We start from the raw sequence: 24,276 nt of genomic DNA on the forward strand, positions 1-24,276 counted from the left end.
TTTAATGATACATAATCCTCCAAATTCACCAAAATCACCATCTTTTTTATTGAATTATTTTCTATTATGAAATTCCATAAACAAATTCAAATAATTGATACATATCTACCAAATTGTAATTAACAACATTACTAAATTCACATAACTATTTACATGAATGCATATCAATTATTAAAATTTACTCACAGAGTTTAAAAAATTATCATCAAATACAAATTTCTCCTATACTAGTAAAAATTGGATTCTGCAGAATCTATTTGAATTTGAATTTATTTTTGTTTTGAAGACACAAATTCTTAATGGAGAATATTTTTGTAAGGGGTTATTGTTTTGATATGAATTGCATTGAATAAGCATTTCTTATAGCATTTGCTAACAATTAAAAAGACATACTCTATTATTTTGCCATGCTTACAACCAGCAACAAAACCCTCCATTTTCTCTTATACCTGCGATGTTTTGGACTTGTTTCTTTATTTTTTGTTAAATTGCAACCATTGAATATAACACAACAAATTAAGACAGATAATTTTTCATTTATTTTATGTAAATAAATGTAAAAAGGGAATTATTTTGTCTCGTGTGATGTTTTGTTTATTATTATTTTATGATAAAATTTGTAAGTAATTTATGCAATAAATTTAATATTTATATATTTAAAAATACACAATAAAAAGTATGAGACATAAGCTAGTATTATTTGAATAAAATTTCACATACTTTCAATTTTGAAAAGAAAAATGAATGTTCACGAGTGGAGGTTCACATAAAAACTTAAAGGTGATTTATAATTGCAATTGCTTAACACTTTTAAGACATTTAAAATAATAAGAAGAAGACGAAAGAACTGAAGAAATTGGAAGGAGACAGTGTCAGTAAACAAACAGCGAATGGAACGTGTTCTCTATCCAATATATAGATATGTATTGGACGAGATCATGAAATGAATAAGCCAAGCCAGGTCGGATGTAATATTTAAGGTGCGGTCCAGAAATACAACGCAGACTGACCTCAAGTAACACACTTTGACCAGCAACGTTAGCCGACAGTCTTGACCACAACAAGTGGTCATTTGCTTGAGCAACCAGCCCACGACGTCCTGCACCCTTTATTGCACTTGTAATTTGTATTACGCACTTCCCTTTACTCTTTTTTATGGGTAAGCCAAACTTTTGCTTACAATTTCGTTCCTTAAATACACATCATTGGACCCTATAAGAAGGCATCCTCTTCACAAGCTCATCCCTCAACCCGTTCAGTTCCTTTCCTTACATTTCCATTCTACCAAAAAAACCCAAGCATGGAGCTTTCTCTCTCGCGGTACCTCCCTTTTCCTTTCCTTCTCTTTATCCTGACCGTTCCTTATGTCAAAATCACCTCAGCAGTATGCCACGGGGATGATGAAAAAGGTCTCTTAGGCTTCAAATCGGGTATTACCCAGGACCCGTCAGGCATGCTCAGCACATGGAAACCGGGTACAGATTGTTGCACTTGGGCGGGTATAAATTGCCTTTTCAACGATCGGGTCACCAGCATTTCTCTTTTCGGGCAACTTGATAAACCCAACAGCTTCTTATCGGGTACAATTTCTCCGTCCCTGTTAAAAGTCCAAAATCTAGACGGTATCTACCTTCAAAATCTAAGAAACATTTCGGGTAAATTTCCCGATCTTATTTTCGGGTTACCCAAACTCAAATTTGTTTACATTGAGAACAACAAGCTTTCGGGTCAAATACCTATGAACATCGGTAGGCTAACCCAACTTGACGCACTTAGTTTAGCTGGGAACCAGTTCACAGGAACAATACCAAGTTCAATCTCTGAGTTGACTCAGTTAACTCAGCTAAATCTTGGTAACAATCTTCTCACTGGCCGGTTCCCGGCCGGAATCAGACAGCTTAAGAACCTTACCTTTCTGAATTTGGAACGAAACAAGCTGTCAGGCATCATTCCAGATATTTTCAAATCATTCACCAATCTTAGAAGTCTTACACTTTCTCATAATGCATTTTCCGGGAAAATCCCAGATTCAGTATCATCTCTAGCACCTAGATTGCTATATCTTGAGCTTGGCCACAATGCTCTCTCAGGGCAACTACCAAGTTTTCTTGGAAATTTCAAGGCTTTGGACAGGCTAGATCTTTCGTCGAATTTATTCACGGGAGTAGTACCCAAAAGCTTCGCAAACTTAACTAAAATTTTCAATCTGGACCTCTCTCACAATGTTCTAACCGACCCATTTCCCGAGATGAACGTGAAAGGTATAGAGTCACTGGATTTATCATACAATAAGTTCCATCTCAAAGAAATTCCGAAATGGGTCACTTCATCTCCAATAATTTATTCGCTCAAGCTAGCAAAGTGTGGGATTAAAATGAGCTTAGACAGTTGGAAGCCTGCAGAAACTTACTTTTACGACTACATTGATTTGTCGGATAATGAAATATCAGGTAGCCCTGTTGGTTTATTGAATCGGACAGATTACTTGGTGGAATTTAGAGCCTCAGGGAATAAGTTGCGGTTTGATTTGGAGAAATTGAGAATTGTTAAGACACTGAAACAGTTGGATATATCGCATAATTTGGTGTATGGCAAGGTTCCATCGGCTATTACTGGTTTGGAAAAATTGAACGTGAGTTATAATCATTTGTGCGGCCAGCTACCCAAGACGAAATTTCCTGCTTCTTCATTTGTGGGAAATGACTGTTTGTGTGGATCTCCATTACCGCCATGCAAACTGTAGCAGGCTCGAAGTGTTTGTGGAAATGTCAGTGAAGCTAGTGATCAATAAAAGTTACTGCTACTTACCACTAAAATTTTCAGATGTACTCTTCTTTTTAGGAAAGGGAGAAGAATAATAAAAGTTTTATGTTTTTTATAATAATAGTAATAATAATAATAATATGTTAAATAACAACGAAAAGTTTCTACTCACGTAACAATAATAATTTTAGATTAGCATATCAAAGACTGCACACAGGTTTATGACTGTAAGCCTGTGACTGCAAAGGATTGACGATCCTAAAGGATTGGGAGAGAGATGAACGGACAGCCAAATAACTAGGCTTCCTTCGTCTCCTTCCAATTGTTTTCCATCTCTGGCCTCCCTCATTTTGCCCTCCCCTTGACGCTTCCGATCCACCTCCACTTCCTCACCGTCAGCCACCAGCGTTTTGACATGCAAGAGTAGAACGCCACTTTTATATTCGCCTTAGCTTGTAGTTTTATTTTGTATACTAATAATTTTTACAACAAAACAAGTGAGTTTTTGGTGGAATTAGACAGGGAATTTTGTTCTCTCCCTATGTAGACTACCCCTGAGCGACGAGAGACATTCACATTTTTTAGCTCATAAACTAGGATCCTAAACTTGTTGCGACATGTAGATTCCTCGTAAGTAGCAACGGGTTGGACCTTGTATAGAGGGAAGTCGTGACCCTCGTGTGGGATAGAGGGGAATATTTCCCTATTTTGATATTAAGAAATGAGCCTGCGTGATGTGAAATTTGTACAAGTTTTCACTTTTTTTTTTTAATTTTGTACATATTTTAATTTGAGAAAAATTTTTGAATTATACTTTTTGAAATAAAAAATTATGTATGAGACAGATACTTTGACTGTTAATACACGTTGATGTTGATATAAATAAATTTATCAATTATAATAATATGTTTGAGGAACAAAATTATTATAAATATAACATTGAAAGTGTCTTTGGATAAATTAATACATAGCTCATGTTGATTAATATTTTAATTAATTTTAATAAAGTCGAATTACTGTTAACGTTTTCAAACTAAAAAATCACTTTCCATCCAATTATCTGGATGAAATCAATAAGCCTAGTTGGTTGGTGACCAAAGAGACCCTGAAGAAGTTCAAAGAGTGAAGCCACAGACTACTGGCAAACCCTATAAGTCTACGACAGTTGAATGTTTTGGCAAAATAAGTTCATGTTATAGGTCCAAGTAAATGTTGGTTGCTTCTGTATAAAGGAAAAAAATAAAGTAAAAATCCAATAAATTAAATTATTTTAAAAAATATTATTTGTAGATCTTTATTACATGTCAATTATAAATTTGATAAATTAAACTTTAACATGTTATTAAATATTATTGTGTGAACGTATATATAGATCTACTACTAAACGATAGTTACATGTGGAATGAACTTAAAAGAGGACAATAATGCCCATATTTAATTTAATTAAAAACAAAAAGGTCATAAGTTCCTAGTCCTAAGCTGCCTTAATTGGTTTTAAAACAAAATAAAGTTGTTTTTATTTGTTTTCTTATAGTAAAAATGCTCCATGAATTTATAGTTATGTTTTCATCATTTACCCGTTTGGATTTATTATTATTATTTTTAAAACTTCTCACTTAATAATTTTCTACAAAGGAAAAAGAAAAGAGATCATCAATAAAATGGAATATTAAAATTCGATTTTCCGTCCAAATCATGTTGCAATCATTCTATGTGGAAATTCGGAACAGGATCTACAAGCGACAAGCGGCCAGAAACCGACGTCGTATCAACGGGGTTCAATCCAACTCCAGCACGACGTCGCATGCTTCTTGGCAATAACAAATTGTCAAATTCCCAACCGTTTTGAACGAAATAGTTAGCGCAAAAGGAGATGAATAAAAACCTCCATCGTACTCTTGTCGATACAAACTAAGCTCTCTTCAGTCTCCAGCCTCCTTTGTTTTCAGCTTGCGCCAAATTTAGCGGCGATTTCTCCAACCTCCATTTCTTTCTTAAAAATCAACAAAATTCCCTCACCCTTGGTCACCTTCCTCTCCCGTTAGACGCTTCCATTTCCTCTCTGTCTTTTTCTCATTTTAGCAATGGCTCAAGTGGTGGCCACCAGATCGATCCACGGTTCATTCTTGAGCCAGGGCTCCGGATCCGTTCAAGAGCGAGTGGAGAAGCTTAAACCTTTGAGCTTCGCTTCGAAAGTGCTGGCTCGTGACGAGAACAAGAGCAAGAGAATCGTGCTTAGGAGGAACTCTCGGATTACCGCTAAGAGAGCCGCACGTGCCGAACCTGAAGTTATCCCCGTATCACCCGAGGATGTACCGAAGGTTTGAGCCACTTGGAACCTTTTTGATTGTCCTTCTTAGGTGTTTGGTTGCTGACAAAGCATGCGAAAAGAAAATTATGAATCAACTTTTTTTTCTTAATCTTAGTTAAAGTTTTTGGATTTATCCAGGAGCTAAGAAAGCAATAGGCTGAAATTATGTAAGTGGAGTGATAATATGGACCTTAGTCAAGTTGAATATGGTTTGTTGAAAATGCATTATCGTAGTATTGAAACTTGCACCATCCATATATAGAAATGTTGATTTTATTTTATTTTTTATCCTAAAAACGGAAAATCTGTTAGCGACCGTGTATAGATGGCTTTACTGACACCATTGCATTTACTAACAAGAAATCAAGTCATGAGAAAAATTTAGGACTTAATTTTCTTCGAGATCTTGTCACAAGCCAGTATTTGGTATTCTGTGGGTTGTCTTTGTGCTAAAGAAAATATCTAAAAATCATAACATTAAAGAGGAATGATAGGGGCATGATATCCAACCGTTTCCCCTCTTTCAGTAAAAGAAAAGGAGCCTTGAAGTTTATAAAAACTTAATTTTTTGGTTAGAAAGATGAAGTCTGGATTTCACGTCTTAGTTCAACTGAAATTCAAGTTATGTGGTTATTTACTCTGGTATAGGATGAGGGCATTGCAGTTGCATGGCCTAGTCACCATATTTATGATTGTTATAATATCTATAATCAAAATAATTGTTGTGGACAGTTGCGGAGTGAAATTCATTGGAAATCTTTGTTTGTAACCTTTCTTAGCATTTTTTTTCCTGCAGAGGGAGGAACAATATGAGCAGTTAAGGGGGATTCAGCAAGGTGGTGATGCATCAGTGGGTATGTGGTCCAAGCCGATTGTTAGACGTAAAACAAAGATTGTTTGCACTATTGGTCCTTCAACCAACACACGAGAAATGATATGGAAATTGGCGGAGGCTGGAATGAACGTTGCTCGTTTGAATATGTCTCATGGAGACCATGCATCTCATCAGAAAGTTATTGATTTAGTTAAAGAATATAATGCACAATCCAAAGACAACACTATTGCAATCATGCTTGACACAAAGGCAAGTTTCCCTTAATTTCATTTATTTGTCCCTGTGTAAAGCCATCATGACAGGGTGCTTGAATCAATGAATTTGGTTTTGTGAGGGTTAGACATGGCATGAACATTTTGCTTTCAAGATAATTGTCAGCTTTTTTGTCATAATGCACTTATTATAAACTTATATGAGCTATGACATTCTTCTGATCAGCACTTGCCAAGATTTTTCTTGGATTTTGATTACTGGGTCTGGTATGTAGTAAGCCCATCAAGTATTTACAAGTGGCAGTATATTAGTCAGGTTCTGGTTTATGTAGTTAAATGAGAGACTGTAGTGTAAATACAGCTATCTACATGTATGTGCATATTTTGTCTTATCCTTGTGAGGTTATGAACCACTAAATTTAGTATCTGATAATTGTACAAGGCAGTAAAATACATTGTTTCTATTATTGTGAAGTCATCCAGATTTATAATTGGTTGGACGTACTGTTATAGGCAAAAATAATATAACTACTATTGAGTAATTTTATTCTCATAGTTCTAATCATTTTCATTTTATTTTTTTAATATTCATTTATTCTGTTCTTATGATTATTTGTCTCTGTTTATTAGGGTCCTGAGGTTAGAAGTGGTGACTTGCCCCAACCAATTACATTAACAACTGGGCAGGAATTTACTTTTACAATTCGGAGAGGGGTTGGGACAGCTGATTGTGTCAGTGTCAACTATGATGATTTTGTTACTGATGTAGAAGTGGGCGACATGCTTCTTGTTGATGGTATGCTACCTTGATATTTTCAACAGTTCATGGAAGTTTTTGGTTTTTGTACATCCCCTCCCACCTCCAGTTCCTTAAAAGAAAATTGTTTATTTGTCTCAGTCATGTATGCTCCCTTGTGTATTAGGCTTGACAAGCCTTTTTTTTTTCCCACTGAAACCAGCAGCATGCACGAGTACAAACTCGTATGACACTTTTCAAGTAAATTGGAGCTCAGTCCTATACTTATACTCAACTTTGCCCTTGAGTTTGAAATATATGATGTGCTCTTAGCATAATGATTTAATTATCAAGAGTCTAAGACTGCAAAAGTAATCTGGCCTTCGAGAGCATATGCTGAAGAAAGATATTAATGATCTAGAGATGAATTAAAAGGTTTGTTTTACCTCATCTGTCATGCTTTGATAATTTAGCTAGGGGTGTATTGATGCTGTTGTTGGGAGTGTCTTCTGCCGAAGGACAAACTCAAGAAGTGAACAAGATCTTTTGAAAAAATAATGCAATTATTCCTATGTGAATGCACTTCATACTGTTTGGGCTTTCTCTAAGTCCAAATGAAATCATTAGCATCATACAGGAAGTTTGTGATTCAATTGACGTAAGCTGGTTGGCTGAGTAAAAGTTCCTTGTAAGACATAATCATCTTTACATTTCTAGGAGAATGTGTGTCCTTTCATTATCAAACAAGGGTTTTGGTGTTCTAAATCAGTCTTAACTAGATTAAGAATACAAAACACTTGAAAAATTTTCAGGGATATTTATTTCTTTGTTGATTATATGTTTCTCTGACTTTTGATTCCTGATGTAGGTGGTATGATGTCATTGATGGTGAAGTCTAAGACAGATGATTCAGTTAAGTGTGAAGTAGTTGATGGTGGTGAGCTGAAGTCTAGGCGACATTTAAATGTCCGAGGAAAAAGTGCCACTCTGCCTTCTATCACTGGTTGGTCCTTTTAATTTTATTTTTAGTCATTTATAATGTTTTGTAGATTTTCCACTTTCTCCTCCTTTCTTTCTTTTTCTCTCACTCCCTCTCTAAAGTATTGAGGGATCTTAATGGGCAAGAGATTAACTATTTCAATTGGTTTTCTGCAGAAAAGGACTGGGATGACATAAAATTTGGAGTAGACAATAAAGTTGACTTTTATGCTGTTTCCTTTGTTAAAGATGCGCAAGTGGTTCATGAGTTGAAAAATTATCTGCAGAGTAAGTTATGATTCGTATCTCATACTTTTTTAATGAAATAATAACTGTGGACTTGGTATGCACTTTAAATTCTCCACTTTTGATGTTTTTTCCCTTTGCTTTTGGCAGGTTGTGAGGCAGATATTCATGTTATTGTTAAAATTGAAAGTGCAGACTCTATTCCAAATTTGCATTCAATTATAACAGCATCTGATGGGGTGATCACTTAAATCTTTTCAATCAGATCTTTAATTTGCAGCTACATTTTTTGGCTTATTTATGCATATAAAGTCATAGTCAATTTTCCTTACTATTTCACACTTGAGTTCCATCTTTACTGAAGAAATAAATTCTTCAAGTTTTAGGAAATTTGGTGCTAAAATATTTAACGAGGCTTTTCATTTCATATATTAAGAACTATTCGGTGAATTTAGCAGTTACTTCTAATAACTATCTTCTCTGCCATGATGGGGAGGGTGGTGGAGATATTGTGATTTGAAAGTCTATCTAATTATTGCTGCTTCAGCAACATATGTGCCTTGCAGAAAGTAATGTTTGTTCTTTTTATTTTAGGCAATGGTTGCAAGAGGAGATCTCGGTGCAGAGCTTCCTATCGAGGAGGTTCCTCTTTTGCAGGTTGGTTTAGTTTTTGATTAATTAGTGAGGATGGATTTAGATGAATTATCAAACATATTTTCTTACTAACTAAAGCAATGAAATTGTGTTTATTCAGCCACTCATAACTCTACTTGGTTTAAAATGTAGGAAGAGATAATTAGAACATGTCGAAGCATGGGGAAAGCTGTTATTGTGGCAACCAATATGCTTGAAAGCATGATAGTTCATCCAACACCAACAAGAGCAGAGGTGTCTGATATTGCCATTGCTGTTAGAGAGGGTGCTGATGCCGTCATGCTTTCTGGAGAAACAGCTCATGGAAAGTAAGTTAATAAGTTAATTACATGGCATTTTAGAATTTTGTTTCCAAGTTTTTCCTCTTCATACCCTTTTTTACTTATATGGCAAGCCACCCTTATTAATTTCTCACTTAAAATTAGATGAGGATTTCGCAATTTGTCTTATGCTTATGAATAGTGATCTATATTGGAGTAATTGTTTAATTTAGAAACTTCCCTTGAGGTAATCTCGAAGGTTTATATGGATACTTGGATCCTAGTTGGTGAAATTTGAAGAAAATGGGTTTGTCTCATACTTTAAAATCAACTTAGCAAATTTCTAGGGGACGTATAATTAGAAACAGTATCTGCTGGCTTGCTTTACCTTTGATGTTGAGCTGTTAGAATTCACTTTCTTGCAGGTTCCCATTGAAAGCTGTTAAAGTTATGCATACAGTTGCATTAAGAACTGAAGCAACCATATCTGGTGGAGAAATGCCACCTAATCTTGGTCAAGCTTTTAAGGTCACTTAACATGCACATTCACTTTCCATATGCTCTATGCTTTTTTTCTGTGTCTTGGTCAACATTCTTAATGCTTTCTTTTTGTTTGTGAACTATGAATACTAACTGGAGTTACTTGTTCTCTGTAGAACCATATGAGTGAGATGTTTGCATATCATGCAACAATGATGTCAAACACTCTTGGAATTTCTACTGTTGTCTTTACTAGAACTGGTTTCATGGCTATATTACTTAGCCATTATCGGCCTTCTGGCACTATTTTTGCCTTCACAAATGAGTGAGTTTCACAGGTTCCAGAATCTCAAATTTGTTACTGTGCAGTTGATTTTGTTTACTCCATTTAAAGGTTTCTGCATTTTTTTTTTCTTTTCTTTTTTTGGGTTGGGGTGGGGGATGAGGAGCCTAGTTTTAGCTTTCTGTCTGATTTGTCTTTTATTGTGGCATAATAATTGTCTATCCTGCACAAGGTTTGACTTGATGAAGAAATATTAATCCCAAAAGTAGCATGATAATGGAATCTATGAACTTGGAAGTGCTATATTTGGGCAGTTGTGTATTGCCAAAGAGGATCTATCATTATTGGGATTTATGAACTTGAAAGTTTGACTAACAATGACTTCAATGGTCATGCAGGAAAAGGATACAACAGAGATTGGCTTTGTACCAAGGAGTATGTCCCATATACATGGAGTTTTCAGATGATGCTGAGGAAACCTTTAAGAATGCTTTAGCTTTGCTGCAGGTAAGGTTTCATCAGAGAATTCATAAAGAAAATTCTTTCAAATTTACTGGTAATTACAGATGTACTGTTCATGCATCAGTTGGTTCAAGGTTATTTTGCACCAATGTTTGAGTGGTTCTCTAGAGGTATCAAGTTGAATTAATTAATATGTTGTAAATATTTCAAAACCTCAGCCTTTGACCCTCCTCTGTATGTACGTGGACATCCTTTCTTTATGAATGAACTCTAATTTTCGGGAAAAAAAAATATTTCAAAACCTTCATGTATTACTTTATATGGGGGTCCCTTGATACTTGGGGATTTTAGGGTCAAAACTTCAACCAAGGTTAGATTCATTTTTGGGTTGCACTGACATTGACCAATAGAGTTTTGTGTTCATTTAATGTAATTGGTATTTTTCTTGCTTGCTATGTGTGTGTCAAAACCGGGGATTTTTCAAGATAGTTGATGACATTTAACTGTGAGGGGCATGACTTTGTAGAGCAAAATATTTACTATTCTCATCAGTCATTTCATGAGCCCTAATATTCAGAATACTGGTAGTTACGTTTGTGGACTCTGGTTCATTGGATCATACTGCTAATTGATGCTGTTTTGTTGTTTTTTCTTCCACTGTTTTCTTGCAAAAAGAAAATTGGTTATTGATATAGTGTGTTTTGTTATATGGTTGCTGATGTGCAGAAGCAAGGAATGGTAAAGGAGGGAGAAGAGGTGGCACTTGTTCAGAGTGGCAGACAGCCCATCTGGCGATTCCAGTCCACTCACAATATTCAGGTCCGCAAAGCATAGTGGCTGAAGAAAGATGGAAAGCCCATTTGCCCATTTGACTGAGTTATCTTCTTCGTGCTCTAATATAGTTTCAAACAGTTGATGAGAAGATTATTCAGGTTATGATTGGGGGCTTCCCTCACATGATTGATAGGTTTTTTTTTTTTGCCTTGCATCATATCTATGCATTTATGTCTTCTTATTCTCAGTTTTTGGTTGCTTGAGATTTTACGGTATATGTTTCTATGTGGCCCTTTGGATTTTTCCCCTTAAGCAAGAAAGCATTTAAGTCTTGGTATGAGTGGGGATAGTTGGACAAATCTAATTTTACATTCAAGATTGTCTCGATATAAAATATGAGCGAGGCTGCTATATTGCGCTTGATCTTCTTCCTTGTCCAAAGAAATATGATCATCTGCCTATATTTTCATGTTTTTGGTTCACCAGCAACAGTGTAGTTTGATGTAATATTCAAGCATCTATACATCAATTTATGTGATTTTTCCAGAGAAATCAGACTATAACGAATGTTAAGGACTTGGTAAATGGTATGTGATGATTTATTTGTGTTTTCTCCAACTGGCTCGAACTAGGAAAATGACCTTGTGCGGATTGCGAATTTGGGGATTAATTTGCGCCTGCCCTAAACGCAATTAAGGGAAAGCCTCATATGGGCTCAAACAACATAAGCCCAGTTTGATCCAGTCTTGACCCGTAATTAGCATGCCTGTTGCCATTTTCCTATTAGCTTGTGGTTCAAGGTTGTCCTAACTCCAAAACCATACTTGTATAATATTTTTCAGGATTTCTCATTTTTAAGAAGAAAAGGGAGAGTTGAGACGTTTGCAACATGCCCTAATTTCTCATTTCTCATTTTCTCATTTTCTTTGTAATTAGATAATTGTCCTTTAGGAGTATCTATTGCAACATGACTAAGGTAAATCGGAAGAGAGTCATGAAATGATAGCTGGGCAGATGACATCCAATTTATAAATATATTGTCTATTTTATTACCAGGGTAGTCTGGACACAAAGACGAACGACAAAAGGGGAAAACCGGAAAAAAGAAAAAGCGGAAGCAACTTATTCAATACATCCGCCATTTTTTGCCTCGACTTTTAGCATAGAGGCTTACGTTGCTAAGCCAGGCAATGTTGCTTCAGAATCATAGTTTCTTGGTTCTACACGCTGTTCTTAATGACGGTGCTATAACCACCGATCTTATCAAAGTACCTATTCCAAAGCATGACACCACCATACTTGGGCGATTTCTTGATCAGCGGAAGGATTTTAGACTTTAGCTCCCAGGGTGGAATGTACCCAGTTCCTGCTGCCTTTGTTGCTGGTAACCCTAAAAATATCTTCCCTGCCTTAATGGACGTTGTCCACCGATGCCATGAATTTAAAAGGTTCCTTGTGTTACCTGGAGCATATTGACAGGCTGCGTTGTTATAGAACTGAACCCAAACGTAATAAAAAAGCCCCGTATTAAGGGCAGCCCCCAAGTATCTATCTGGGAACCGACATTGAGGAGCAGCCGACAGGTAAACCTTTCTTCCTGGCTTGCTATATGCAGCTAGGTATCGGGCAAGATCGTCCCAATATTTTGTTGAGCCAAGCTCTATGTCGAAATCTATACCATCCAAAACAGCATTGCCTAGTGGCCTGGAAGGTGATGTCCCACCCAAGAAGTTGTTGTATAAGTAATCAGCTACCTTCTTGGCGTCGGCTTTAGAAGCCAGAGAGTACTGGCCTAGGCGGCCACCAATGGAGAGCATCACCTTGATCCCTTGCTTTTGGCAGTTTCTTATGGCTATACTAGCAACTTTGCAACCTCCATTCTTTGGGTTGCAATGGCCAGCAAGGTTGAGTTCCGGAATCCGGCCACTGCCAAATTTGTTGAGGAAGGCTATGTTGACGTACTTGTATAGTCCAGTCTCACATGTTTGGTTTAAGGTGGTCTCAAAATCGTTTTGACCCCAATACACGGCAATCCCACCGGCTTGAGAGACTTCAATCAGGGCAAGGACTAGTAGGGAAACAAGAACAGGGATGGCTGGTGTTTTAGTGGCCATTGTTGCAGTTGTTGTGTTGTCTGCAGTGTGTGATTCCACGATGCCAAGCAGAAAGTCCCTTATATAGAGTCCAGGAGGGCCCAGCTGAAAGCTTTTCATTTTTAATGACGGTGGCCGAGAGTTAGTCACGTTAAATTTTAGTGGAAAGTCCGATGAGGGCAGTATACTGGCAATCTTTTCAAACTCACAGTTATTGGTAAACTTTGAAGATTTGGTTACGGTTTACTTTTAATTCAGCCCTGTAGAGGGTGAATGCATTGATTAATTAGAAAATTTCCGCAGGCATAAAACCAGACGGATCAAGGAAGTCCAAATTGACGGAGTACAAAGCAATGAACTAAAGCAAACCCACACACACCACGGAAATATAAGATACTGAGTCAACGACATACATAAGAGCAGGGTCCTGTTGAGGATAGTTCACACGTTAATAAACAACCTAGCTACCAGCACAATTCAAATAGTTTCATCTAATTAGATCAGCCCTGTCCACAACCGGAGGCACTATTGCCCACAGGCATTTCCAGTACCACCATATGGTGAAGTTCACTTCTGTCAAACTAAATGCAAAAAGTGACTGTATTCCGTAAAGGGTTTAAATATTTACTTAATAATTTAAGTCATCTGCGAAGCTAGTCGCGTTTGTCAAATTTGTTAAAAAGCTTCGACAATATATAGACTAGTTCAATCTGAGAGCCTAGGTCCCCCAGATTCATCCAAAACCCGCAGTATGCATGGTAAACCTTGAATGGGGAATCAGTGATAAATATTCACTAATTTGACAGAACAAACCTTAGTGAAATCGGACAAAAACTGTTTCTGGCGACAACTTAAACAGTATTAGACTCAACCACTCCGCCCTAAGCACATCCTCTCAAACACTCACATTTACACCCGGTTTGCTTCTGGTAGGTCCGTCAACATATTGTACTTCAAAAAGAAACCAACTGCTGGATCCACCGACTTTGAATATGTCTATGAAGTTGAGATATGTTTATCGTTTCTGCATTTTAGTACTTTGTGAAAATTCAAGCTTCTAAGGATATAGAATAGATTAGTATGGTTGTAACCGTAGTTCAGTATAATTTGATACGGCCAAAAAAAAAAAGAAAAACGGTATTGAAGCTTCACTCTCGATTTTGCACGAAATTATCCCAACTTGTTTATATTGGATTTCTATTGGATTATAATTAATTATTGATACAATATTTAAAAAAGTTTTTAAATAATTTTAAAAATTTTAAATAATTTTTTATTTTTTATTATATTCAATTAAACTTTTATACTTCTTGTCCATGGCTTATTGGGTTGTTTCATCTTGACACCTTAAGTACCGTTTTATGGCTACACTGATTTTGTATAGGCTGACTATCCAGTCTTTTCTGAGCAAAATGCTCTGCTATGTATAGTTTAGATTGTTTCTTTCGGTTCTTGTATTGCTGCCACTATCCTTGAGTAGCAGACTTTGTTGGAAAATGTACAAAGGCATTACCCTCATCATCTCTCTTATGCCATGAAGAGTCTTTTGTAGTAAGTTTAGGACTCAAAATGACAATTTGGTGAGAAGATGGATAAAAATCACTTAAAAAAATAATTATATATAAAATTTTTAACTTCAATCACTATATCTTTGAAAATAAAACTTAATTAAGTTTATGAATCAAGAGCTCAAAGTTTAAGCAAGTCTATAAATTACGAGCTTATATTTCTTATTTAAAAAACAAGCTTGATAGATGACAGAGAAAGCCCATATTCATGTTTATATATCTAAGATTTATCCCATCTGTTATTGATACGGGATCCGTAATATTTTATCCTACTCAATTGTGCAATATCTTCGTTACATTGACTTTTAATTCATAGAGGAGAGGGACTATTTCAAACCTTGTATGTTTCATAAGGGCATTACATCAGTGAAGTGGCCAACTGTGCAATGCCTTCGTTGCATTGACGACCCTTGGGACCCCACATCAGTGAAATGAAGATCTGGATTTACTTTGATACTAAATGCAAATCTATAAATAACGAGTTCGCATTCCCTACCTAAAAGACATGCTTGATAGGTGGTGGAAGTTTCATATTTATATGTTCAAGATCTATCATTTTTTACAGTTATGAAATCTGTAATACAATACATTAGTCCTTCTATATGTATGCAAGAAAAAAATAAATATGTGGTAATGTCCCTTAACTAGGTACTATAATACAATAGTACAGAGTGGAACTAAATGATTTTAATGGGAGAGATTTCAAGGAATGATTTAATTGATACGTCAACGCAACAATCTATTATACTCAATATCGTGCATAACTAGTTGAACAACAATGACGTGTGTAGCAACTTCTTTATTCAAAAAAGCTCAAGATTTTAGATTGAATTTAAGAATGCGGGTTAGATTAATTTATATGTATAATATGTTTCATACTTATTTATATAGCTAAACTAATTAATTAATTCAAAATTCTATATATTTATGGTATGAAAATACTGACTTTGCTTTATTAATTTATTATTTATTTCGAAAAAGTCAGAAGAAACGTGCGGGGCGGGTGAGTAGGAAATATTTATTCTAGGCTTAATTAACCGTTTATCCCTGCTGTGATGGGCATATTGTTTGTAGCTTTGCTTACTTTCTGGAGGTATTGCAAAGATGAAAACTGTTTATATACAAATATTTATATGTATGTATTTATATATATAAGCTTAAATCAGAAAATAGAACTGATAATGAAATTAATGATAATCGGTGTGCACCCAATTTCCAAAGGTATCTGTTTTATTACAACCACGATAGACAGGCACAACTGCATGTATACTCCATATAACATACATTATGAAAGGAAAAAAGAAAAAACACAGAAGTAGCTTATTCATTCAACACATAATTTGCCCCCTCTCTGGGTTTGGGCTTACGCTGCTAAGCCTGGCAAGGTTGCTTGCTTCATATATAGTTTATACCTTACTCTTAATGGCAGCACTATAGCCATTGACCCTATCATAGTATCTGTTCCAAAGCATAACACCTCCATACTTTGGTGATTTCTTGATCTCTGGAAGGATTTTAGAGGTTAGCACACCAGGTGGAATGTACCCACTTCCTGCTGCCGCCTTGGCTGCCGGTAACCCTAGGAATAACTTCTTTATTGCCCCTATCGCAGCCCACCGTTTCCATGAAGCTAAAAGCTTGCTTGTGTTACCTGGACTGTATTGGCATGGGGGGTTGTTATAAAACTGAACCCAAACATAATCAAAAAGCCCAGTACTAAGGGCAGCCCCTAAGAATCTGTCAGGGATTGGACACTGAGGAGCAGCCGATAGGTAAACCTTTCTTCCTGGCTTGCTATATGCAGCTAAGTAGCGAGCAAGATCAGCCCAATAGTTAGTGGAGCCGAGCTCTATGTCAAAGTCTATACCGTCCAAAACGGCACTTCCTAAGGGCCGTGAAGGTGAGCGTCCACCCAAGAAGTTGTTATACAAATAAGCAGCTACCCTCTGGGCGTCGGCTTTAGAAGCCAGAGAGTACTGGCCTATGCCACCACCGATGGAGAGCATCACCTTGATGCCTTTGCTTTGGCAGTTTCTTATGGCTGAACTTGCCACTCTGCAACCACCATTTGCAGGGTTGCAATGGCCTGCAAGGTTGAGCCCAGGGGTTCGGCCGCTGCCAAATTTGTTGAGAAAAGCTATGCTGACGTATTTGTATAGTCCAGAGTTACAAGTTGTGTTTAAGGTTGTTTCGGAGCCGCTTTGACCCCAATAGATTGCGATCCCACCGGCATGGGAGACCTCAATCAGGGCTAGGACTAGGAGGGAGAGGAAAATAGTTATGGCTTGTGTTTTCGTGGCCATTGTTGAAACTTGAAACTGAGTTTGGTCTGTGGTTCCTCAATGCCAATGAAAAGGTCGCTTATATAGAGTTCAAGGAGAGCCCAAGCAAGCGGTCGTCACATTATAATATGGGCGAAGACCCATTTATGGCGGTGCACTGCCCTTAATCTTTTCAATTTTATAGTTATTTATATCTGTTCAGATAAACTTTGTAGAAATTGTTTTTTCTTTAGTGAAAGTTTTCAAATGACTGGCTTCGCTCTCAACTTAGGATCTTTCTTGCTGAAACTTAATTAGGACGTCATGAAAAAAAAGAAAGTCCAATTCAATTAACCGAAGACAGCAGATTGTGGTGAGACAGGATTTGCATTAAACGAGGGCTGAATTAACACCGTTGACCAACATATAAATAAGCTGTAAAGTGATTTGTTTCATCAAATTAAGTGCCATAATATCATTGGTTGAGCTTACAAAAACATACTTGTCCGAGAAAAGACTGAAAACATTGTATTCTCACTTAGTATACTAAACCATAAAATCTAAATCCAAGTGATCTTATATAATTAAATATATAAGCTTTGCAAATAGCAAGTCGTTTTTCTAGTGAAGAAGTAATTGGAAGGTAAGTTTGAGAGTTTCTGTTATTGAAAATTCCCAGGAATACATAGAGTTGTTTTATAGTTGCCTAGTGAAGCTGAAAATGTTACTCTCCTCACAGTCTTGAAACTTCCCTTCAACCTTCATCTAATCTGCGCTTTGGGTACCAGATCAGCCGATCAGAGAATATAATTAACAAATTGGATTAGATCTGGGAAATCCTAAGTTAATTATAATAAATTGTTAATGTCACTCATCCGGTTTTTAATTCAACAGAAAGAGAGAAAACAATGAATTTAGTTCTTGTACCAATGCCACGATCCGCTATAATCGACGCCATGCTTAATGGTGCAGCAAATTTTGTTGAATAAGGTGAGCTTGACCTTGTCAATAATACGCTCCCTGAAAAAAATTCCTTCGTATGTAGAGGGAATTATTTGTCAAGAAAAGGTGGAAAGGTTTGTCTGCTATCGAAATGCAGAAAAAAGAAACAAAAAAAGAAAGAAAACCCCATAAATTGGTGCCTGGCATCCTATTATATTTGTATGCTCGACTATATAGAATGGAAGAGGAACTTGTTTTTAAAGGTAAATATGTAATGACTCACGAAGTTCATCAATATTTTAATCCATTGGAATGCAATAATTTGTCTGCTTGCGCTGTGGATGCACATTAAGGTGATTGTTAATCTGACTTTTGTCAGTTAACTTTGGGAGCAAGTTTTGTAAGAGAACTCTTATGATTTATTTTGAAGCGATAACATATGAGAAATCAGATTATTTTTCTTTTTAATTGAAAGTATTAAGTTCAAGTATAATTATTTTAATAATATTTTAAGTTTAAGTCTCACGACTTTTTGAAAGTTTGAATTTAAATTATTAATAATAACTTACTTAAAATTTTTTAAAATAAATTTATTATATTAATATAAAAAACTATAGAAACCTCAGTTCAAGTCCTTAAATCAGAACAAAAAAACATTGACTTGAAAGCACCTCAAGAAGCACCGTCCAATGAAGAATTACATACATTAAGCATCTAGAAGGAGTAAGGAACAACGCATCCCTCCAACAAAATATCTACAAAAGTATCCAGAAGAAGGTTAAATACAAGCATAAATAGCAAAATACACTAAAACCATGAGATAACAGCTCCCTTCTCGTAGAAATAAATAGAAAAAACAGCAGCTCCTCTCTACCAGAAATAATAATGACACACTAGGCTTCCCTTCACTAGTAGCAAACATTAAACATGTTGGGTCGGTCTACCCACATTTTGCTTAAGAGTCTGTAAAAGAGTTAGTCTCCTTGTAGATCTGTCTGTAAGTAACCTCTTCAATTAGCTTCAAAAAAATACCTTTCATACTGCCCATAACATGTTATCCGGTTTAGATATTAATGAAAGATCAACACAAGAATTTGATTCTATCACCAAAGGTTTTAAACCTTTTGATGAAGAGGAATCAAACTTATGTATAATTAGACTCAAGCTCACTTAAGGGACTTACCCTTACTATCCCCAAGAACTCCTCCACAACTCGATGGTTCTATTTCTCTATAACTGACTTAGACTCTTATATAACTCTTAAGTATCACATATACGTTTGATATGAGATAGATATCACGTTTAACTTGGAGAATAGAGACGATAAAAGGAGAAGACTTTGAATATGTGTTTCAAATGGCATATCTTGTTTTTGTAGAGAATTTGAGCTGAAAAATTTCGATCAATCTCTGAAAACAATTCCTCATTGCTAGTCAGATCATGTGAACATCCACTGTCCAATAACCAAACATTTTTCTTAGTTGACTCAACTCCCAAGTTAGCCATGAATAGTATTTCATCAGCTTCCTCAATTTGCTTAGCCACTGTTGCTTTTTATTCATTGCCTCTCTTGAATATACAGACCTTTTAAATATGACCAAGTTGATCAAATAGTCTGCACTTCACATTAGGCTTGAACCAGTAGTATTTGAGAGTGTGATAAGTCTTCTTATAGTGAGGACATGGAGAAAACTTCTTTTGTTTTTTTCCTTGCTTTCCTTCACCAGAATTACTTCCTTTCCCTTTGAGCTTATTTGCACTCTAATCTTTCACCCTCAAGCCTTTAGTTTTTGCAACCAAAGCATTTTCAAGGGTTTCATTAGTCTAGAGTGCTCTTTTTTGCTCTAAGCAAGTAAAACACTTAACAGCTCATTGATAGTAATCTTAGTTAAATCCTTGGAGTCTTCTAGAGATGATATTTAGGTTTCAAATCTCTTTGGAATACTCACAACAATCTTATTCACCACTCTTTTGTCATTAGCCTCCTCTCCCAATTGTCTAGGCTAATTTACAAGATTAATCAGCTTATCAGTATACTCTTGAATGCTTTCATCCTCCTTCATCTTCATTAACTTAAAATGTCTAGAAATATTCAACAAGTGCATGGTTCTGGTTCTGTCACTGCCTTAATATTCCTCCTTCAGACTATCCTAAACTTGTTTGGGATCTTTATAATTCATTATCTTCTCAAAGATCGTCTCTCAAACTGCTGATTGAAGATAGATTAGAGCCTTATATCTTTTAGCAACCTCTTTACTATGTTACTTGATCTTAGCTAAGGTCGAATTAGCATGTTTTTGTATTCGAACCTCACTCATCTCAACCACATCCCAGAGATCAAACGCCTTGAGATACAATCTCATTTTGACTACCCAAAACAAATGCTTGATTCCAAAGAAAACAAGTGGAGCTGTAGCATTGAAGCCTGCGGTACCATCTCAATGTTTGAAAGAACAATCACAGCAAAGACTAGCTAAATCATAGGTCCATCAAGATTAATATAAGAGCTCTAATACCATGTAGAGAATCTGAAAATTGTCAAAGAAATGAATAAAAAAACCAGAAAAAACAGAGAATGAAGAAGAAGAGTTTTAATTTTCTGAGAATCAAAAATCATCGTTTTAAATTTCAAATGCCTTTATAAATACTCAGTTTGAAATGAAAAATGATGATTTTTGATTCTTAGAAAATTAAAACTCTTCTTCTTCATTCTCTGTTTTTTTTAATTTTTTGTTCATTGCTTTGATAATTCTTAGATTCTCGACAGTTTTACCTTGGAAAGGAACAGTACTTTCCAAAAATTAATGCCGTAGCAAAGCCAAAAAGCTCACGTATGTCAGTCTATGGAGTTCAATGAATCGCGCAACCACTCTTTAATCCTAAATTAGAAAGATGGTTAGTTGGTTATGGCCCCCTTAATTACGGTAAGAGCTCCCATATTCCACCATAATACAGAGATAGGCGGTCTAGCTAGCTAGAATGAAAGTTTGGGGAAGGCAAGGCAAAGGTTCATATGAATTTTCAGGTGTAATTTTTGGGAATTTATTTCAGTCTTCAGTTTTTTTGGGGAGTGAGTGTAATTAATACTCTTTTGGAATCTAACCTTGTTTTAGAACGCCAGAAGTAGAGCCCCAATTCAACGAAAAGTTTATTTAATAAAGATATAGATGAAGAACGACACAGCCCCTAATTAACGAGCTAACTTCAGTAAACACAACAGCAAACAACAGGGCTGACTAACTTGGACACCACAAATCTCAACCACAATATTACAAAGAAACGAAGGCACTAAAGGCTCCTTCTCGAAACATTTTATTTGGTATCGAAACCTGGATCAGATTCACTGGAAGAAGCCTTGTCACTGAAATAATCTTCAATGATTTCATCCCAACAGCAAGCTTCTTCTTCGTCCTCACCATTCATTCCTTTTTCCATATTATTAATGTTTGTCGGATTGGGATTTGGGTTTATTTTAAGGCTTCCCACATTAATGACAGTGTCCTGCCTCTTGGGTTGCTCTTGTGAATTTGCTGGTGGGTTTAGACAAACGGGTTTTGGAAACGCTCTGGGAGTGGCATATCCTCTTCGGTTTTCTCTTCGCATGATTCTCCTGCGACAGTAAGTGAACATATCGTAGCCAGTGATCTTTCTGAAGACAGGCATGTACTCTCCATCCACATAGTACACGAAATGAGAGACAGCATACATATCGGATCGCTCTCCAACATAGTATGCTCCATATTCCTCAAGTTGCTCGAAAGTGATGAGTTCATTGGTTGTCCACTCTTCGGATGTTTGCTTTGAACTGAAGAAAGGGACGGGATCCCACAACGCACCGAAGTAATCATAGTCACGGAAAGGGGTAACGTTGTCCGATATGGCATAGTCTGGATGTCTGATTGTGAAAGCAGGAGGGGGAGCCCCCATTGTTCTGATCTCTTTCACGCTGCTCCTGATGATATAAACAAAAAAAGAAAAAAAGAAAACTCAGAGAAGATCAAATCAAGACAAATAGTAATCCATTCAAAACGTTGAGCTTTGAATGAAATGAAGTCTGGTCATTTAAATGTGATTGTTGTCTTCTGTACTAAAAATTGAAAAAGAACAGAAAAAGCAAAGAAAATGCCGCCATCGGATTTCTATTGAAACGAGGTTTATTATTTGACAACTCATCAATCTCATTTGAGAAGAAAATAACTGAATGATATGCGATTCGAGCCTCTCTAACTAAGCTTAATTTCAGCCATGGACAAAACCAATAAAAACATTCAGAAAGAAAAACAACTGAAAACTCTTCTTCTCTTTTCTCTCTCGTTTGAAAGCAGGGGCAGGTGGGGGTGAAGAAAGGGTGAAAGACAAATGGGAGAGGCTGAAAACAACAACGAAAAGCTTAGAGAAGTAGCAACTCTAAACTAACCAATTAGAGATATCAGGCTGCCAAGTATTTGTGTTGTAAGCTTGTGGAAAACCAGGAGAAATGGAAATGCTATTTATAGCAAGGCTGTACCTTTGCATGTTTACAACGTGTCAAAAGAGAAATAATATTCTCCACCACGATTTAATATATTTTTGCTTCCACCAATCTAATCAAGGAGAGAGATTGGATGTGGGAGATTGCATCCAAGTCTTGTGCAAGAACCAATATGATTGGAAACCAACTTATTGTCATCATTCATATAGAAAACCTATTTCCGTTAATATGATCATGTAAAGTATACTATTTGTGATATGGCATTTATTCATATATACATGGAAATTTTTATGTAGAAAATTGAAAGGTAAAAGAAAAAAATTGTTACAAACTAAAAATATGATCATATGTTTTATGTAAAATAAATGTATGCATGTTGTTAAAAAAAAATTTATTTAGAAAAAAATGACCGGATATGATAAATTGACTTTTAAAAAACTGTAATAATAGATGTTTTATTAATTATTGTCGATAAAAAATAAAGGTATCATGTAACTTTTTTGATAATGACAAATCTAATGTGGTACATAATAAATTTTGATAATGATATATATCTTCTTGTTATTCTATAGTAAAAAAAAAATTATAAATTCAAAGATTTTGATACTTAATAAAAAATAACAATATCATATATATGGTGGTTTTCGATCACGATAATTTTAATATCATAAATATTAATATAATGATAAAATTTGTTCTTATTTATGTAAAAAATAAAAAAAGTTAAAATTAAGGTATTGAATTGACATCCATATATATATATATATATATATATATTATATACTTAAATACGTTAATGTTTTCCTTTTCATTGTAAATTAGAAATTAAAAATGTATATAAGATCGAGTGAAAGGAAAAATCTACAAAAATGAAAAAAAAGAAAAATATTAACTTGATACCTTAATTATCTTTGATGTTAATGCAGCAGTATTATTGGATGGAATTGGTTATGTGAAGTAGAACATTGCATTTGTTTATAAAAAGTGGGATAAGCAGTTGCAGATAGCTATGGTCGCAGACAAGCATGATCCCTAAAAGAATGTGAAATTTTTGAAACTGAAGATGCCAAGTTAGAACACTCCACGTTGGCAGGGAATCGCAACAGTCTTTGACTCTTGGGAGCTTCCAACAGGGTAGTCATTTGTCTGCTTCCTCAAGGCATTCGGCCCCACCAACAACCCAAACTTTTGCGTTACAATTTTACACAAGTGGGACTCGCACGTTTTGTGTTTTTCCTTCGCCTGGGAGGGATAGGGTCCCTCCCCAGCAGAGACCCACTGCTTGAACAAGTAATTTTAGCTGCTGAAAATGCAAATCATAGGTAAAATCCAAATAACCACTTACGCAAGAAAAAAGTATCCAAAAAAATCTCATATGGCGCGGTACAATAGAGTTGATTGGAATAGCTAATGTTATGTTGAAGCTGATATGCTGCCCTAAGCATTCCTTGTTGTATGCCTCCATATTCTGGAGTAACAAGAGGGCCAAACCAGAGAGCTTGTATCACAATAATGAATTCACAGCTCTATTATCGATCATGTCTAATCTTTGTGGGCTGCTATATATATATGCCATTTCTGGAGCTCTGATGAAAAACGGCTTTGTCCTTGCAGCATGTGCAGATTTGCTCTAGAAGAAGACAAAGACCAAGTATCCTTGAAACCCTCTAAAATCCCATCGGAGTTCCTGCCCACAAAATCCTAAACTCACAATTTAATATACTTGACATAGAAGGATGTTTGTAATTTCTCATCAAAAGGCACATTTCCAGCTACTAAGTTATTTAACTTTTAAAGGGTGACAATAGTATGATAATTTCATTGGAAATCTCTGTATTATTCTGTTCCTTCACCAAAAGAAATGTGTGATCGGAAGGTTTGAATAGCTTTGGGGAAATACTCCAAATTTAGATTATTGGAACAGGTAATCAATTAACATTTTTTTTG

The 24,276-nt window shown here is 35.8% G+C and overlaps 5 protein-coding genes across 5 annotated transcripts; 2 read left to right on the forward strand and 3 right to left on the reverse strand.

Moving 5' to 3' along the window:
• LOC18605677 (leucine-rich repeat receptor-like protein kinase PXC2) lies at nt 1,185-2,881 on the forward strand. Its single transcript, XM_007038829.2, has one exon. It carries the CDS (start codon nt 1,301-1,303, stop codon nt 2,741-2,743), a length of 1,443 nt encoding a protein of 480 aa, XP_007038891.2. The 5' UTR covers nt 1,185-1,300; the 3' UTR covers nt 2,744-2,881.
• LOC18605678 (plastidial pyruvate kinase 2) lies at nt 4,614-11,463 on the forward strand. Its single transcript, XM_007038830.2, has 12 exons — nt 4,614-5,084; nt 5,871-6,158; nt 6,752-6,917; nt 7,726-7,860; nt 8,013-8,123; nt 8,232-8,320; nt 8,676-8,738; nt 8,868-9,043; nt 9,421-9,523; nt 9,652-9,800; nt 10,157-10,265; nt 10,947-11,463. Exons 1-12 carry the CDS (start codon nt 4,848-4,850, stop codon nt 11,052-11,054), a joined length of 1,734 nt encoding a protein of 577 aa, XP_007038892.2. The 5' UTR covers nt 4,614-4,847; the 3' UTR covers nt 11,055-11,463.
• Nucleotides 12,127-13,108, reverse strand: LOC18605686 (hevamine-A). Its single transcript, XM_018117542.1, has one exon. The coding sequence runs from the start codon at nt 13,106-13,108 to the stop codon at nt 12,215-12,217; it is 894 nt and encodes a 297-aa protein (XP_017973031.1). The 3' UTR covers nt 12,127-12,214.
• On the reverse strand, nt 15,956-16,971 carry LOC108661360 (hevamine-A-like). Its single transcript, XM_018117540.1, has one exon. The coding sequence runs from the start codon at nt 16,956-16,958 to the stop codon at nt 16,062-16,064; it is 897 nt and encodes a 298-aa protein (XP_017973029.1). The 5' UTR covers nt 16,959-16,971; the 3' UTR covers nt 15,956-16,061.
• On the reverse strand, nt 20,994-22,316 carry LOC18605688. The gene is made up of 2 exons (XM_018117571.1): nt 22,276-22,316; nt 20,994-21,810 (listed from the first exon to the last, which is right to left on the reverse strand). Exon 2 carries the CDS (start codon nt 21,783-21,785, stop codon nt 21,171-21,173), a length of 615 nt encoding a protein of 204 aa, XP_017973060.1. The 5' UTR covers nt 21,786-21,810; nt 22,276-22,316; the 3' UTR covers nt 20,994-21,170.

This window comes from Theobroma cacao, chromosome 3 (assembly GCF_000208745.1).
Source record: "Theobroma cacao cultivar B97-61/B2 chromosome 3, Criollo_cocoa_genome_V2, whole genome shotgun sequence".
In the NCBI taxonomy this organism is placed as follows: Eukaryota; Viridiplantae; Streptophyta; class Magnoliopsida; order Malvales; family Malvaceae; genus Theobroma; species Theobroma cacao.